Here is a 17,815-nt window from a genome sequence, read left to right as displayed (position 1 = left end):
CCCTTCCTCCTCCTCCTCCTCCTCTTCCTCCTTCTTCTTCTTTCTTTCTCTCTCTCTCTCTCTCTGTCTCAATCTCTTTTGTTTTGTTTTGTTTTGTTTTGAGGTGGGTTCTTCCCTGTTGCCCAGGCTGGCATAAAATTCCTGGGCTCAAGTAACTCTTCTGCCTCAGAATTCCAAATAGCTGGGACTACAATGTACACACAATCACACTGGGCTTTATTCATATCACTTGCTCAATTTTTAATAGGGTCATTGGTCTTTTGCATCTTCATTTTATATCATTAGGGTATTAACCATTTGTTAATGACATAACTTGAAAATACTGTTTCCAGTTTGTCCTTTTTTTATCTTACTTTGGTCAAAATGTTTTCTGGAAAGAAAAATTTTGATCACTATATAGCAATGTTTATTAATCTTTTTTCTATTGTTTTATACTTTAATTCACAGGAAGTTTTCCCCATTTCCAGATTATTTATGGCAAACCTTAGTATCTTTAACATTTTATAATGTATAAAAGGATTACCATTGAATTAAATAACATCTGAAAGCATGCACCTGTGCGCGCGCACACACACACACACACACACACACATACACACAGAGCACTGGTTTACAATCTACAAAACATTGAAATGACAAGTTTACATACAAGGTTAGAAGTCTACAGTCATTATTTCAAAGTACAGTTTGATATTTTAGCTCAAATTCCTAAGAAATGATTTGCACAGAATCAGTCTAATGAATGAGGAAGAGATAGAATTTGAATAATAAATTTCAAGGAATCCAAACCATGTCTCCTGAAATCTACAATTGGGATAAACTTTAAGTATACTCTTAATAAATTTCCTAATAATGAGTAGTTTTGTTGGTGAAATGTTAAACTTATGATATTGAGATTTTAAATAGTTATACACAGGTTGAATTTAAATGATTTGAGATATATGGTGCAATGCCTGACACATATTAAATACTAAAAATGTATTTGTTGAATGAATGAATGAATGAATGATATACTCATGAGAAATGGAATGGCAAACAAGTAGATTCAGATAGATTATATAAAAAATTTCAAGAGGCCTAGTTAACACTGATAGCATAATTTATACAAGTATATAAAAGAATAAAAACACTTTTTAAATTAGTGAGGTTGATTTTTTTTTTTTTTTTTTTTGGTACTAGGTTTGAACTCAGAGGCACTTGATCACTGAGCCACATCCCTAGCCCTATTTTATTTTGTATTTAGAGACAGGGTCTCATGGAGTTGCTTAGAGGGCCTTACTAAGTTGCTGAGGCTTGCTTTGAACTTACGATCCTACTGTCTAAGCTTCCAATGCAGCTGGGATTACAGGTGAGAGACGCTATGCCCAGCAGTGAGGTTGATCTTAGTACTGGTGTTTTAATAATTGAGGTTTTCTATAAGCAGGATCTATTTTGATATCTAAGATTAGGATAAGAATCCTGGTGACTCATAAGTGGGGGAAAGGACAATTATACTAAATGGCAAACTCAAAAACCATGAGGACCTTGATAGGTGGCATGATAAACACAATTCAATTCACCATGCATTATTTATTAAGTATTTGACATTAGAAATAAAAAGTATGACTAAGACATTCTTTCATATTAAGATGATCATCATCTGTGGGGAAATCGAATGTGTCAACAGAATATCTATCTGTGGGACAGGTAATATAGTAGTAACCGAGAACATAAGGTACTAGAAGAACAAAGGAAGGAATAGTCAACTTTACCTAAGTAAGTATGGGAAAGTTCAAAATATGGTTCTTCTAAGATACTGCATTGGAATTTAAAACCACAGTGATATGAATACAGGATGTTGTTTAAGCAGTAGTAAATATAAATGAGATTCAGAGATTTTATTTGAAGAAACTTCAATATGAATAAACAATATTTGGTGGCCAAAAAGTTAATAGTGAGAGCCATGTTATACTTTGGGCTCATTAGATTGGCAATATATTCTGTTGGAATTTATTTACAAGGGGGGGTTTAGACAAGTGCATGCATATTTGATGAAAGGGATCAGAAAGGGCTGGAGATGTGAAAGCATATTATATGAGGAATGAATGAAGGAATAGATAGTACTAAAACTGGAGAAAAAGTTCCTTACTTGGCTGGCCAGAATGATTTTTTTATTAGAATATATGACAGATTATGTTATTCCTGTCCTTGAAACCCTCCAATGACTCCATCTCATTCAGAGGGAAAATTCTTGGTAACGGCCTATACAGCGCTACAGGATCCAGCCATCATTTCTCTTTCCTCATCTACTATTTTCTCCTACTCATTCATTAGAAGGTTAATTCATACTAGTTTTCTTGCTATTACTGAAACATTCTAGGCATGCTTCCATTTTAAGGCCTTGTTCTGACAGTTTCTTTTGCTTGGAACAAATGATCTTCCCTCAGATGTAAATATGGCCAACTTCCCCACCTTACTCAAGTCTTGCTGATAATATTTTAATACAGACTATTTTGATTGCCTCATTTTAAAATTACAATTTGGGCTAACAGTGTGGCTCAGTGGTAGAGTACTTGCCTAGCATTCACAGGCCATAGGTTCAATTTCAGCATCTAAATAAATAAATAAGTAAAATTACAGCCTTCCCTCCCCACCCAAATGACTCTCTTCATCCTTCTTACTTTAGTATTTTGAATTATCTGTTACTATATTTGTAAGTGATCATTTGGAACTTACAAAGCTTAACAGCCAAAGAAGGTACAAAGAGTTCTGTGATTGATCATAGGGAAAATGTTGTGCCCCGGGGTGGACTATATTCATACTATAGTAATAAGTCCCCTGATTCCCTTTTACCCTTTTATGAACAGTAAAATATGAGTAGGAGAAATGCAAGAAGAGAAAATTACATGAACAATTATTTTCCTATGCATAAGAAGATAATTAGAAAATTAATGCTCACATTTTCTTTGGAATTGATGTTATATATAAAATTAATTTTTAAAAGGTTAAATGAAAGTAAATGGATCTGAAGTTCCTTTTTACCAGCCATAAAAATATTCACTGGCCCTGTGCCCAGAGTTTAAAAGAAATCAGCATGAGTCTAATGAAAAACAAGCTGTAGGTCTCAGAGAAATTCAATATATTCTCTTTTTTTCCTTTTAGTTTTTGATTGGTTTCCATGGGAATCTAGACTTGTGGGGATCTCGGAATCTATTCATGGAAAGCATATACTTGTATTTTTATGCCTTGATAGAAGGGGGGTCAATGAAGAGATAAAATGATTTGGAAATGAATACGACTATAGGAAACATGATTGTTTAAAACAAAATTCTACAAGCCATGTAGATTTTAAAATATAATCTTTAAATCATGCTCTATTTAAGAGATCTGATGACAAAAGCAAACAAACAAAAATAAATACTGGAATGAAAAGCAGGGGTTTTGAGTTCAAATCCTGAATCTGATCTATGAGAGAGAATCCTTTAGGAATTTCTTTAGTGGTTTGGCAGGAAAACTGAATTTGGAAATGACTATTGGCCAAAAGAACCAGAAGTCTGAGAATGTAAGCTTCAAGAAAATATGAAAGTTTTCTTTCTGTGCAGCTGCATTAGCATCACTAAGTTGGGAATCAGAAAAACAAGATAATTCCTGACTCTGCAAGTGACGAAAAGTTCTCAAAGAACTTGATCAAACTATACCTCAGTTTTATTATATAGAAAATAGGTTTTAAACAACTCTTCTAACTGCTATGAAGCTACTGTTAGTTAAATGAAGGCTTTTAAAAAATATTAGAATCATGGTAGACAAATTCAAAATAATGATTTCAATAAAGATGTATTGACGTGTTGTTCCTTGTGACTATAGTTAAAGGACTGACAGGTTTTAATTTCAATTATTGGATTTGTTTAAAGCAGAACAACTCCAGTTTTGATTGGAACACTAATTTGAATGTAAAACCCTAAGTATTTGAAAGCCGTTTCTAAACTGGAAAATAAGAGAACAAGTTTAGAGACAGTTTCTAAATATGTGGAAGAGGACAACAATGCTGGTTTAGAAACCCCAGAAGTTGAAATGTAGAAGCAGACTCTTGCTGAGCACAGGGCTGCACACCTGTAATCCCAGAGGCTCAGGAGGCTGAGGCAGGAGGATCAAGAGTTCAAAGACAGCCTCAGCAACTTAGTAAGACCCTAAGCAACTCAATGAGTCCCTGTCTCTAAATAAAATACAAAATAGGGCCAGGAATGTGGCGCAGTGGTTGAGTGGCCCTGAGTTCAATCCCTGGTTCAAAAACAAAAACAAACAAACAAACAAACAAACAAGAACAACAAACCAGACTCTTTAAAACATAATTTTCTCCCTGCCTTGAAAAAACTAGAAAACCCTAGCTAGGGTTGAAATTAAATGGGTGAATGAACTGTAAGTATTGTCTAACGTCACCCATCTCCATCTACAGATTTTTTGAGAGATCATTAAGATTCCAGGGCATAACGGTTTCCTATGCTGGTTTTCTTATCTTTCTAAGCAAGGAAGACATAAAAAATGTCTTTTGGTGCCTTCTTTTTGAGGCATACCAATAGCCCAAACCTCATGAACTATATATAGTTAATTGTTTACTATTCAGATATTCATTGGCTACATATTTGTGTGGAGTGGGTAGTTATTAAATTGTTTTAAAATGGGCTATATGAGGGAATATACCCATGATAAGCCTAGTAGGAGTCACTATAAATGTTTAACTAAAGCAAAAGGTCTGAGTAATGGCACAAACCAATTTTTTGCTACAATGGACATGTCTTGTCTGCATCAAAAAGTTTGAAAAAAAATGACAATTTTAAATATATGGTTGTCTATTAACCCTACTGTCAGATTATGGTAGTCCTAAACCCTACTGTCGCTTTACTATCAGTTCACCTACCTAACAGTACCTTAAATCTCAGATTTAAGGATGTTTTCAGGTATAAGTTATGCCATGTAGGTCGCCAAGACAATAGAGAACTTTTCTTGATATGAATGGGATATATATGTGTTGGTTACATAGGAAGGATGAGGTGACGCTGGGCATGGTGGCACATGCCTGTAATCTCAGTGACTCAGGAGGCTAAGGCAGCTTAGCTAAGGATCACAGGTTAGAGGCCAATCTGAGCAATTTATAAGATCCTGTTTCTAAAAAATTAAATAAATAAAAAAGGGCTGGGATGTGACTCATTGGTAGTGTCCTGGTTTCAATCTATAGTACCCCTGCCAAAAAAAAAAAAAAAAAAAAAAAAGATTGAGGTGAAGATTGAGAATGTATAAAAAAATGGAGAATATTTCTAAAATATATTCTCTACTTAAAATAATTTTGCAACTTTAAATGAGAGTTTTAATTGGAATCTTTTCATTTTAATGTACTGAACATAAAGACTTATTTTTATACTGCCTTATTCTTATCCTGTGCTAATATTTTACTTATGCTTCTGTTGTTTAAATCATTACACAGTTTAACTATTTTTCTTTATGTTAGGATAAGTAACCATTTGTATCTGTGGCATTATATTCTTTGTAAACTTACAGTTATCCCATGTATATCTTTTTCCCTTGGAATTTTCTGCCTTTTCCCAGTCTTGTGCAAACATAATTATTTCTTTTAGCCCATTCTGCCCTAATTTTTTAAATATTTTTTTTAGATGTTGATGGACCTTTATTTTATTCATTTGTTTATATGCGGTGCTGAGAATCGAACCCAGTGCCTCACACATGGTAGGCCAGTGCTCGGCCACTGAGCCATGACCCCAACCCCTGCCCTAATTTTAACAATTAATTTTTATATAAAAATTTTTGCATAAAATGCATTCCATTCACATGGTTCAAAAATAAAAATGATACAAAAAGGTGCATAGTACAAACTTTTCCCCACCTTTGCTCCTCTCCCTTATTCCTTTTTCTACCCTCATCATGGGTAAAAACTTTTATCAGTTTCTTATATGTCTTTAGAAATTTTTTATATCTTTAACCTTTTTTTGGTGTTCTGTTTCTAAATGTTATTTTCTTTGCAATTTATATACAGAAATTATTTTTAACACAAATCTTATTCACTTTACAAAATACCTTGGAGATATCTCCCCTTTATTAGTTAAGACATCATTATCATCATTCTTTTCCCAGTTCCATGGTATTCCATTGTATAAATGTACCACTTAAAACACACACATACACACACACAAACCCCCAGCTCTTATTGATGGGCTTTGGGTTGTTTCCAATCTTGTTTTTGTAAATACTGCTGTCATAAATAATCTTCTACATCCTGGTGTGGTGGTTCACACCTGCAATCCCAGTGAGGCAAGAGGATCACAATTTTGAGGCTAGTCTCAGAAACTTAGGGAGGCCCTGTCTCAAAATAAAAAATAAAAAGGGCTGACGGTATGGTTTTGTGGCAGAGTACCTCTAGGTTCAATTCCCAGTACCACAAAAAACAAAACAAAATAAAAACATTCCACATATATTATTTCTTATTTGTGCATGTTTGTCACTAGGATAAATGATTAGAAATGGGTCAAAGGGCATTTGCATTTTCAATTTAGACAGCTATCCCAGCAGCACTATGTGAGAGTACTTATCCACAGTCCTACACGGTGAGTTGACAGGTGGGAAAAACTGTCGTAGCATAGTTTTAAAATTTGTATTTCTTTAATAGAATTGACCATATTTTCATATACTTGAGAGTCATTTGAATTTCTTTTAATGTGACCTCTCTGCTGATTTTTCTCTCATGTTGCTCAGATTTCTATGATGCATTTTATATTTGCCCTATGTTGCTATAAGTTAGAAGTATCTTTTCCAGGTTGCATTCTTTCCCCCCTTGTTTCGGTACTGGGGATTGAACCTGGGGCAGAGTATATGCTAAGTATGCACTTTACCACTGAGCTACAACTCCAGCCCTCAGGTTATCTTTTGATGTTGTTTATGTTTGTGGTTTAAGAAATTCGTTTTATAGAGGAAAAAAAACAAGCATACAGAGGTTGTGTTTTACCTAAAGTTATACAACCAATTAGTGGCAGAGCTAGGACTATAATTCAGAGTTAACAAGTGATTATAAAGAGGTATAGGAGAAAGAAGTGAAAGATGACTCATTTAACACATTAACAAATCCATTCAACCAAGATATATTTAGCACTTACTATGAGCCATGCAGTTTCTAAACCCAGGTGACCAAGAGAATATAATACCATAATTGAAAAAGTACATACTTCTGGGTAAACTGAAAGTAATCCAAGCACATATCCATATATGTTCACAGCAGTGCTATTTATAGTAGCAAAAGGTAGAAACAGTCCAAATGTCCATGGATGAATGGACAGCAAATGGTCATGTATGCATATAAAAATTATATCCATAGAAAGAATGAAGTGCTGATAATGTGATAGATAATTTGGATGAACACTATGCCAAGTAAAAAAAGCCAGGCACAAAAGATCATATGTTATATGATTTTGCTTACATAAAATACCTGTAATAGATAAATCCATACAGACAGAATGCATATTGGTGATTGCCAAGGATTTGGGAGAGATGGAAATGGGGAGAAACTGCTTCACGGTAAGAGATTTTATTCTAGAGTAATGAAAATGCTTTGGGACTAGATAGAGGTGTTGGTTGTATGACATTATGAATGTACTAAATGCACCCCCCCATGATTATTCACTTTAAAATGGTTAATTTTGTGTTGTATGAATTTCACCTCAGTATGTTATTTTTGAAAACAGATGGAGGGGCTGATTTATAGGCAAAGGTGGAAGGTCATGTTCATATATATTGAAATTAAGATTTTGGAAGGATATCCACTTAGAGATTTCTAGAAGAAACCAGAAATACAAGTCTGGAACTAGGGAGGAAGGTGAAGGCTGTGAAGATCTGAGAGAAAATAGATGAAAATGATAAAAATAGATGAGACTTCAGGAGAGTGGAATTTATATAGAGATATTTATCTTGGGGCACAACTTCTGGGAGTTGAAGAAGAGGTGTCAAGTAAAGGGGAAAAAACCAGACTCTCAGAGGAGTAGGGAAAAAAGAATTACTGCAGTATCATCGGAGTCGAAAAAATTCTAAAAGGAACAAGTGGTCAATAAATGAATTAGAGAAATAAGGAAGTATAAATATTGAGAAAAGAGTAAGTCCGGGTAAATTAGGTCACATTGTACTTCATTAAGACAAAGTGATAACACTGAACACACAAATCATGTTCTGTACCCTGTAATATAAAACAAAATTGTAAAATATGTCCATAAAAGATGTTTCTCCCTACATAGTTTTGTTTGCTTTGATTTGGATAAATGATATTTAGACAAAGAAAAACATCATAAAAAATCATGTAAAATCTAAAGCAAGATCTATAAAATTTACTGGTAGAGTCTCTTTAGAACCAAACTAGAATTGAAGATTATGTGTATCTCTCTTGATTTAAAAAAGACAGATTCATTAGGCAAATGACAGATCTAGATGCAGTAGGAACCTGATATAGGAACATTAATGACTAAAGTTTATAATGTTTCTTCAACTCACATCTAATGTTTTGAGTCAAAGAAAAAAATTAAGTTGTTCTAAGGGTTAAATGGATAAGGAGTTACACATATTAAAGTGAAAAACTTCATTAATAAAGAAGGTTAACATCACTACATGAATCAAACCTACTTGTTACCCCCGTTAAACTTATTTATAAATAAAGCACATTATTCATATATATTATTAGGGTGGATCTTGGTCTTTTAAATTCTTTTTAAAGTTTAAAAACAGGGGAAAAAATCCCTAAAAGTTTTTAGTGTTAATATGTTAACTTTTAGTATTTGTCAGTTGACTGAAAAAATACAAGGACTGAATTCAATGATAATTTTAAATGAAATGTTTTATTAATCATATCAACTTATAAATGTAATTGGAAAAATACATATTTGCAAGACAGATTGCTCATATGGTCTTTGGATAATGCTTCATACTGATATGCACTTGTAAATACTATGCATAACTTATCTGCCTTCCATGGTCTCTGGCACATGTTAACACAGTGTTTCATTTTTTAAAATACTCACAATTCTATGAGGTAGGTAGATTAGTAGTATGATCCCCATTTTACAGAGTCTTAGAAAGTTAAAAAGAGTAAGGTCACAGTCTACTGAGTGACTTAGTGGTCCCAGCTGTCCTTGAATATGAATGCAATATAAGTCATAACTTCAGGTACTATTTTCTTTTTCATTATACTATATTGACTCTACAAACAACCAGAAAGTAATATGTCCCTGTCATCCAGTAAAAAGTCAAATTATTTTTAAACACTAACTTTCTCATCTCTTTTGTTCCTGTAGCCTAAATTTGGGGATCTAATGGAATCAGGGATGTTGAGTTTGGAAGATGGGAGAGGGGCAGCAGAGGTCTCCTATATCCCTCAGGTTTCCATCATCTTCCTTGACACTGATTGGTTTAACAGGAGCTGAACTTTCCTATGTGATCTTTTCTTCAGGGTCAAAACATCTCCTGCTATAGGCTTTCAAAATTGAAATCTAGAGCTCCCTGTCTTCCCATTTGTAAAATGAGAGTAATTACGATGGTCTTTTCAGTTTTAATATATTTATAACTAATTGTAAACAATATTCAGATACATTCTAGGTGCATTTCATATTCATTCATTGAACAAACATTCTAATGTCTAAGCGACTTTGGGTCCTTTCTGTCCCCTCTTCCCCCATGAACTATCAATCATCCATTCTTCCTCTTAAATTTCTTGGGGTCTCTTTTCCCTTAACATTTAAATATGTTCAAACATCTCTCATCTAATTGTTAGACTGCAAGAGTCTTAAAAGACCACCCAAATACGATGTTTAGGTCCTGATTTGGTTAAATTAACTTAAAAAAACCCGTCAGACACAGTGAGGAAAATGTGAACACTGATTAGATATTTAATGATATTAAAGAGCTATTGTGAATTTATTTTTTAGTACAATGGTTATGTGGGGATCTATAAAACACATTTTCTCTTTTTATATACACACTGAAATATTTATGCATGTCTGTGATTGTCTTTAAAATAGTCTAGCTGTACTGTACAGTGGGAACAAGACTATGAATTAATAATTATTGAAGCTGGATGATGGTTACATGAGATGAGGTTCCTGACATTATTATTTATTAAAACTTTCCACACACATAATCTCTCATCTTAAAACTTCTTTGGATCAATAACTTCATTACTCTATCACTCATTCTCATCTTGAAAGAAGAATACATATTAAGTATATTCATATCCTTGCTTCTGGTTACTCAACAGTGATGTCTAGTTATTGTGTCCATTAATACTATTGCTCTTGGTAAGGTCACTTGCTAACTGAAAAATCCAAAGGAAGCTTTTCAATTCTTACCACATTTATGTGCATTCATTAATTCAAGAAATATTTACTGAACCATTGAGTATAAAAGGAATTCCTTATATCTTATCATAAAGATGAAACAGAAATGGGTCCTCTTCCACTAGAAGCCTGTGGTTTCACAACACCATTCTGATCTAGTTCTTTCTTTTTTTTTTATTGTCTCCTTTGAAAGTTTATTTTCCTTAAACCTTGAATGTTGGTGTGTTTGTTTTTATTTATGACCTTGTTCCCATCTACGCACCACACTTTTATAGCCTTCATATGTACTAATAACTCCAGTTCAGACCCCACATGGAGAACCAAACTAGTATCTCAAAATTCATGCTAGTCGTTACTACCAAGATGTCCCATAGGATCCTAAAATCCATATTTTCACAAGTGAACTCAATATCTTCCTCTTAAAATTGTTCCTTGACTAGTATAACTTACCTTGATGAATAATATCATCAAGAATAGAATACCATCAAAATAGTCATTAGTCTAAGAGGTTAGGTACTTAGGGGGTAAGAAGTCAATGACACTGAATATGGAGGAAAAACAAAAGCAAATGGTGTAAACATAACAGAGCAGTGATTCTCAAAGGGTGTTACCTGCACTATCATCTTCACTTGGAAACTTGTCAGATTAAGCAAATTATCTGGCCCCACACCAGCCCTACTGAATTAAAAACACTGGAGATGGGCTCAGCATTCTGTTTTAATAAACCCTCCAAGTGATCCTGGTGCATGTCCAAGTTTGAGAATCCTTGAATTAGAGCAGGGTACAGGGCTTTTGCAGAGCTCCTCAGGCTAGGGCTGCTGAAATGTGACCTGAGTGTGTGAGAGCTTAAGCCAAGAATCATTTTTTATTTCATTTTTATTCTACATAGATATAATGGTCACCAAGTTCTAACATTTTATTATTTTTAATAATAATTTATATGGTAGAACATATGCACAGTAAAATATGTAAATCTTAATACAGATTGATACATTTTTATGTAACCGCCATACAGATCAAGGTATGGAACATTTCCAGCACCCCTGAAAACTTCGCCATATCCCTTCTCAGTCATACCCAGCCCTTAGGTAATCATGAATCTGATTTGAATCATTATAGCTTAGTTTTATCTATTCTTGAAATTCATATAAGTAACATATCAATAAAAAAGTGTCTGATTTCTTTCAGTCAACATAATGTCTACGTAATTCACTCATGGGAGTTGAACATATCAGTAGTTCATTCTTTCTAATTATGTGGTGGGAATGTCATAATTTATTTCCCTCATTTATCTGCTAATCTGTATTCAGATTATTGTCACTAGAAATTAAAATATTGGGGTTGGAGGTACAGCTCTTGATATTGCACTGTCCTAGCATGTTTGAGGTCCTGGGTTTAATCCTAAGCATCACAAAATAAACCAACCAAACCAAACCAAACCAAACCACACTGATTTAATGTTTGCTATTATAAATAAATTTATCATTCTCACACACATCTTTTGGTGGAAAGTGGCACTTATTTCTCTTAGGTATCACCAGGGCTTATGTGTGTGTGTGTGTGTGTGTGCACATGTTTGGCTTTAGTAGATACATTCATCAGTTTTCCACAGTGTATGTACCAATTTATATTCTCATCAAAATCCCTCTGCTCTAGTTTTGCCCTTTGAGTTCCTGCCACTAGTAGCTTCAAACTCTACCTTGGTTTGTTCAGTCTAATAAGACTGTTAGGGTTATACTCTTTTGCAGACCTGTTGAGAGTTCAGGATTTTCTATCTCTGCCATCTGCTGATCCCTAAAGAGTAATTTGATGTATGTATTTATATTGCAGTATGACTAATAGCAATAATATTGATAACATTCTTGGAGAGTGAGTATATTCCTCCAACAAAATGCTTTAAATCTTAGAATTTGTCACTATTATTTAGAAGACAGGGTTAAGTAAATTCCATTTTATAAATGAAATTGAGGCATATAAGTTATTTATCAAGAAACTAAAGTCACAGAAATTCTTGTACAATTCTGCTTATGAAATTATCACAAAAAATAAAAACATAGTAACTAACATGTGAGAATGGTTGCTCTTCACAGGTCAGTAATAACAATGACAATTTACATATTATAACTGTTCATATTTTATAAAATACTTATAAGGCACATGAGTTAACTTTAAGAATCATGTCTTTCATCTTTGTATTCTAACATAGTACCTGTTAAATAGTATTTTTGACCTATGTTGAATAAATGAATATATGCAAATATATATAAATGTGAATAATTACACAAATAACACACTTCTGAGTTCATAGATACCAGAATTAAGTGAATAGACAACACTTCAACAGAATACTTAATATCCAGTATATCAAAAAGGTTCGGTAAACAAATGGAAATGAAGTTTAATAGGGAATCAGTACTGTGGGCACCTGTCCATGAGCAGACCTATGTGATTCATTTTTTCATATTCTCTGTTGGTACATAATCACAAGTACATAGAATACATTTGGCAAATACTTGTCAAATCAATATTTTCCCCTCTAAATATATCTTTTAGATCCAACTTCTCCTCTGTATTGGTCTGAACTACATAATTTTCAATGCACCTCCATTTTCTCCCTTTTTCAAAGAAGCACTGGTTGCCATACTAGTTTGGCATAAGCTATTTTGACAATGTGATTTTTATTTTTATTTTCAGATTTCCTAAATGGCTCCCTAATATCCAGGACCTTTCATTTTAAAAAAATGCATGGGGAGTGCATAGTACAGAAGCCTGGCACCAGTATTCAACAGATACTACTACATTGCTGAAAATTAATGAAGTTGAACTAGCAAAATTAGTTATCCATATGTGTTAAAATAAAAAAGAATCTCTATGCAAAAAATCAATGTGTTATGTATTAAAAGACTTACATGTGAAAGAAAACGTAGATAATTTTAAAACAACCTCTGCTCAGCTCTTCAGTTTCCTAGCTGTTGTTTACTGCCGGGTTTCTTAGGGCCCCACCCTACACAAGAATATTTTAGCAATCTGATGATGACTTGTGAGGAATTTGTATCCAGATTTTTGAGTTCCTTCTCTGTAGTTTCCTCTGCTTCAGAATTTTTGCCCTTCAAGTTGCAGTTACAAGTATCTTCAAACTCTACCTTGATTTCCAATCTAGAAAATGCCTTACAGGGAAAAGCTGGGATGAATTTGGTACTCATATACTATGCTTCCCTTTTCTGAAGAGTTAAAGTTTCTAAGATTATGCCTATGCTGATTGTTCTCAATGCGTTTAAACAGTGTGGGCATTGTGCTCAGTTCTTATATATGTTTCTGGAAAGTATGTTAGTCCAAAATAAGCAGTCATGGCAGAACTAAAGACTAGTGATGAAAGTCTCTTGTTGGTTTCTAATTTTTCTGTTGGTTTCTTTAAAGATTCCATCAGTGGTTCTTTTATATTGTGACTTTAATGATGTCAATATTTGATTTTTTTTCACAGACTAAATCTGTTGTTTCTGCTCACTCTCATTCATGGTAGATTACTTCCTTATGTGTTTGGTGATCTTTCATTGTGAGATCACATTTGTTTTAACATGAGCAATTTCTGGACACTTAAGGTAAAGTTGTTTACTCTAAAGAGAAGTTGTGTTCGTGTCTTCTCAGAAACAGACCTGGGACATATCATCTCTGGCTATTCTTTGAAACTCATTTCTATATCATTCACTGTCTTATTCCTGCCTGTTCTATACTATTTCTGACTTCTTATATAGCACAAAACCAAAAAGAACCCCAGGTTTGATCAGGCAGAGCACAGCATTAAAAAGGTATTATCATCCTTGTTTTGGAAATTCTACTTAGCATTAGTACAGACATATTACTTCTTTTGGCAAGTATGGAAAAACAAAGAGCAACAGAGAAAGGGGAAATTGTATAATTATCTGTTACTTATGAAAATAAGTTCTAACATACAAATTACAATTTTGTTTATCCTTTGACACTAAAAAAACCCAATAATTTAAAAAAAGCAAAAAGCAAAAGAAAACAACGTATTACATTTTATAAAGAGATTTACAGTTAAGATGTCTGGTTGTACACACTTCTTCTGTCAACTATTTTGGTCATATTAATCCTATTAAGATGTCATGGTGTTGGATCATCAACCTAAATTCTCATTTTGTCCCAACATAATCTACTTGATGTTCAGTTCTTCCAACTTACATTTTTTGAAGTTGAATTTTACACATGTATGAATCATAATGAAGAATCTAAAAGGTATCACATTTTTAAATTAGGGCTGTTCCTAATCTGAGCTGTTTATTTTTTTATGATAACAAGTTAAATGGTGTTACCTTCCCTGAGGGAATAATTTTACCAGTTGACAAGCCTAGGTGAAAGGTTATAAATACTTTAGGAGTAGTTACACTGAGATTGAAAATGAGGGCCATTAAAAAAATTACTATAATGAAAAGCAAATTCAGGAGAAATAACTTTGGTAAAAACCTGACAGACCTAACTGATAAGAGCACATAACCAGCATATTCAGTAGTATATCTTAATGTCAGCCTCTTTTTTATGCATTCAACTAATGAAAAGGTATTTTTCTAACCCTTCAATTACTCAGTTCTATCTGGTCACATTTTTTTAATGGGAAATAACTAATAGTTTCTGCAGGATCCAGCTCATTTTATTGATTTTTATTCCTAAAACATAGACATCTAAAATAACAAAAAGAAAAATACCATGCAGTGAAAATATCTCATTGGCCAAAATTTTAAGGAAAGAAAAGTTAGTTTTTAGATAAGTTTTTAAATTAAATTTAGAAACTTCCCATTTTCTCCTTTTGATGTGTTTAACCTTTTTAAATCTGAGCTTTTGACAATGCCTATAAAACCTTGAAATTATTAACACTGACAATATGATTTTTGATTTTTTAAAGTTGAAAATACACACAGTAAATAAATTTATTTATGCCCCCAATGTAAATCTCAAGAGAAATTGCAACTTTTAATTGTAAAAGTAATACTCAAGAAAATAAATTTAAACATGGAAAAGTACAAATATTCATGTGTATTTCTTCTAATATTCAAACCCAACCACTATCAACATTTTGTGTATTTATTTTTAGTCTTTCTTTTTTCTCTATACATACATTTGTAATGTACTTAACTCACATAAATTTTACTTGTTTCCTCTTTTCCCCGACTCAACATGAGATCATAGAACAAATCCCATTGTTTGAGAAACCTGGATAAGAGAATGCTGTCACTGATAGATAACTGTGCTTTATTCTTCACAGTTTAAAGACTGTAGAAAACATGAAGCCTAAGAGTCAGGTATTTGTGGTTTCTTATCTGTCCACTGCATAGTTCCACTAATCAATTAACAAATACCACACAAAATGTTTAATTTTCAAGGTAATTTTACTTCTCACCTTTTGAGCTGCAAGATGGAGGGCTGTTCTTTGGCTATGATCAGTTTTATTGACATTTGCTCCTGCCTTCAGGAGAGCATCTGCACAGTCCAGTCTGTCCGCCAGTACACAATACATAAGTGGTGTTCTCCCAAATTGATCTTCTTTGTCTTTAAGAGCAGAATTTCCTGTGAGTACAAGAAACAGATAGTGATATTTAATAATGGTTATCACTATTATAAGGAGTTACACTGTGTTTATTACACTGTTTATTAAGTGTATATTACTTCGCTTTTACTTATACTATGAGGTAGATATTAGCATTCCTGTATAGTAGGAAACTGAGGCTCAGAGAAGTTAAATAACCTGTCTACATTCATATTCAGTAGATGGTAGAACTAGAATTCAAACTGATTGATGACTCTAAAGGACATATTCCTACTCTAAGGTTGAATAAACATTTTGAGATATGGAGTTACTAATGTTCCTCCCTCACTCCTTTCTTTGGTTAACAAATAGTGCCAATCATATAGTAGGCACTGTTTATATTTTTATAAGTGACACAAAAATGAATCATGGTTTCACATTCTATCCAAGATGGACAAGTACACAATATCCTCATCTTCCTGCTAATTACAACTAAAAATTCTGGGCAAAATAAGTAAAAAGAGGACAAGAGAAGGCAGACCAACTAGAGACTTTGGAACGTGACAATCTGGTGGCAAGGAGCCTCAAGTTTTTTTCTTCTATGTGTATCCAGTTATCCCGGGTGCTTGAGTAGCCTAAAATCTGGAAAAACCTACTGGCACAGATACAGTATTCCCCACGAGATTCCTGCTCTCTCCAGTAAAAATGCTGCAGGAAACAGGTAACCCTGCAGATTTTGACTATGCCTGCTCTACTCAAAGCACGTACTAAAAAAGAAACCACACTTCTTCTGAGCAGGCACAGCAAAGACTACTTACTAGGAGGAGCCCTGTCAACCACAGCTTCCTAAATTAAGGAAACGATAGCAATGAGGTAATGTATTATTTTCTCAACCAGAGAACAGGGGAGGGTTCTGGAGAGTAGGAAGCTAGAGAAAGTTTTTTAAATTGATGCATAGGTTCATAGATGCTTCTGAGCAAAATGTGTGTGAAACTGATTAGAATCAAAACAGCAGAAGCTCTGATAATTAAACTATAGGTAGAATACTTTCCAGGTCCTAAATTGGCCTAGGCAGCACAGGAATAGGGCAGACTAGAAAAGTTCTACAAGAATTCTGAAATATAAATCAATATTTGAACCACAGTCCACAAAACTGAAATAGAATATTTACTCCAAACTGAAACAGACTGTCAATCTACTAAAATAGGATATTTAAATAGAATCTAGCCTTATAATATGTAAAATGTCCAAATGACATATAATAACAAGTATTAACAAGGATATGGAGAAATTTAAATTCCCATACAGTGCCAGAAGGAATATAAAATGGTAGAGTCACTTTGGAAAATAATCTGGCAGTTCCTCAAAACATTAAACACAGAGTAACCATTTGGCCCAGCAATTCCTTTTCTAAGTATATATTCAAAAGAACTGAAAACATATCTACACAAAAACTGCTACACAATGTCTAAAGCAGTATTGTTCATAATGGCCAAAAGATGGGAACAATGCAATTGTCCATAAATTATTGATCAACTGATGAGTGGATAAACAAAATGTTGTATATCACACATCAAACCATTACTCAATACAAGGAATGAGGTCTAATACATGGTACAACATGGGTGAATCTTAAAAGCATTATGTTAAATGAAAGAAGTTGGTCAAAACACCATATACTGTAAGATTTATATGAAATATCTGTCACAGGCAAATCTATGGAAACAGAAATTGTATTAGTGGTTGCCTAGAACTGGGGGCAGGAGTTGGATTTCCAGGATCCCAGATAAAGGGTATAGATTTCTTTTGGGTGGGTAATGATATTGTTCTAAAATTAATTGTAGTGGTGTTTGCACAACTCTGTGGATATATATAAAACCACTAAACTGTACACTTTAAGTTGGTGAATTGTATGGCATGT

General features: G+C 33.5%; 1 protein-coding gene across 4 annotated transcripts in view; it reads right to left on the bottom strand.

Moving 5' to 3' along the window:
• Positions 1–17,815, bottom strand: part of INVS (inversin) — a 157,657-nt gene that overhangs the window by 116,201 nt on the left and 23,641 nt on the right. For all 4 annotated transcript variants that reach the window (XR_013759493.1, XM_079112228.1, XM_079112227.1 and 1 more), the window contains exon 3: positions 15,769–15,935. Coding sequence is in view for 3 of the 4 variants with exons in the window: in XM_079112228.1 (XP_078968354.1) it covers positions 15,769–15,935 (167 nt within the window). In the remaining variant the exon portion in view is untranslated. The remainder of the gene's footprint in view (positions 1–15,768; positions 15,936–17,815) is intronic.

The sequence above is a fragment of the Sciurus vulgaris genome (assembly GCF_902686455.1).
Source record: "Sciurus vulgaris genome assembly, chromosome: 15".
Classification (NCBI taxonomy): Eukaryota; Metazoa; Chordata; class Mammalia; order Rodentia; family Sciuridae; genus Sciurus; species Sciurus vulgaris.
This window is presented reverse-complemented; position numbering and strand designations above follow the sequence as displayed.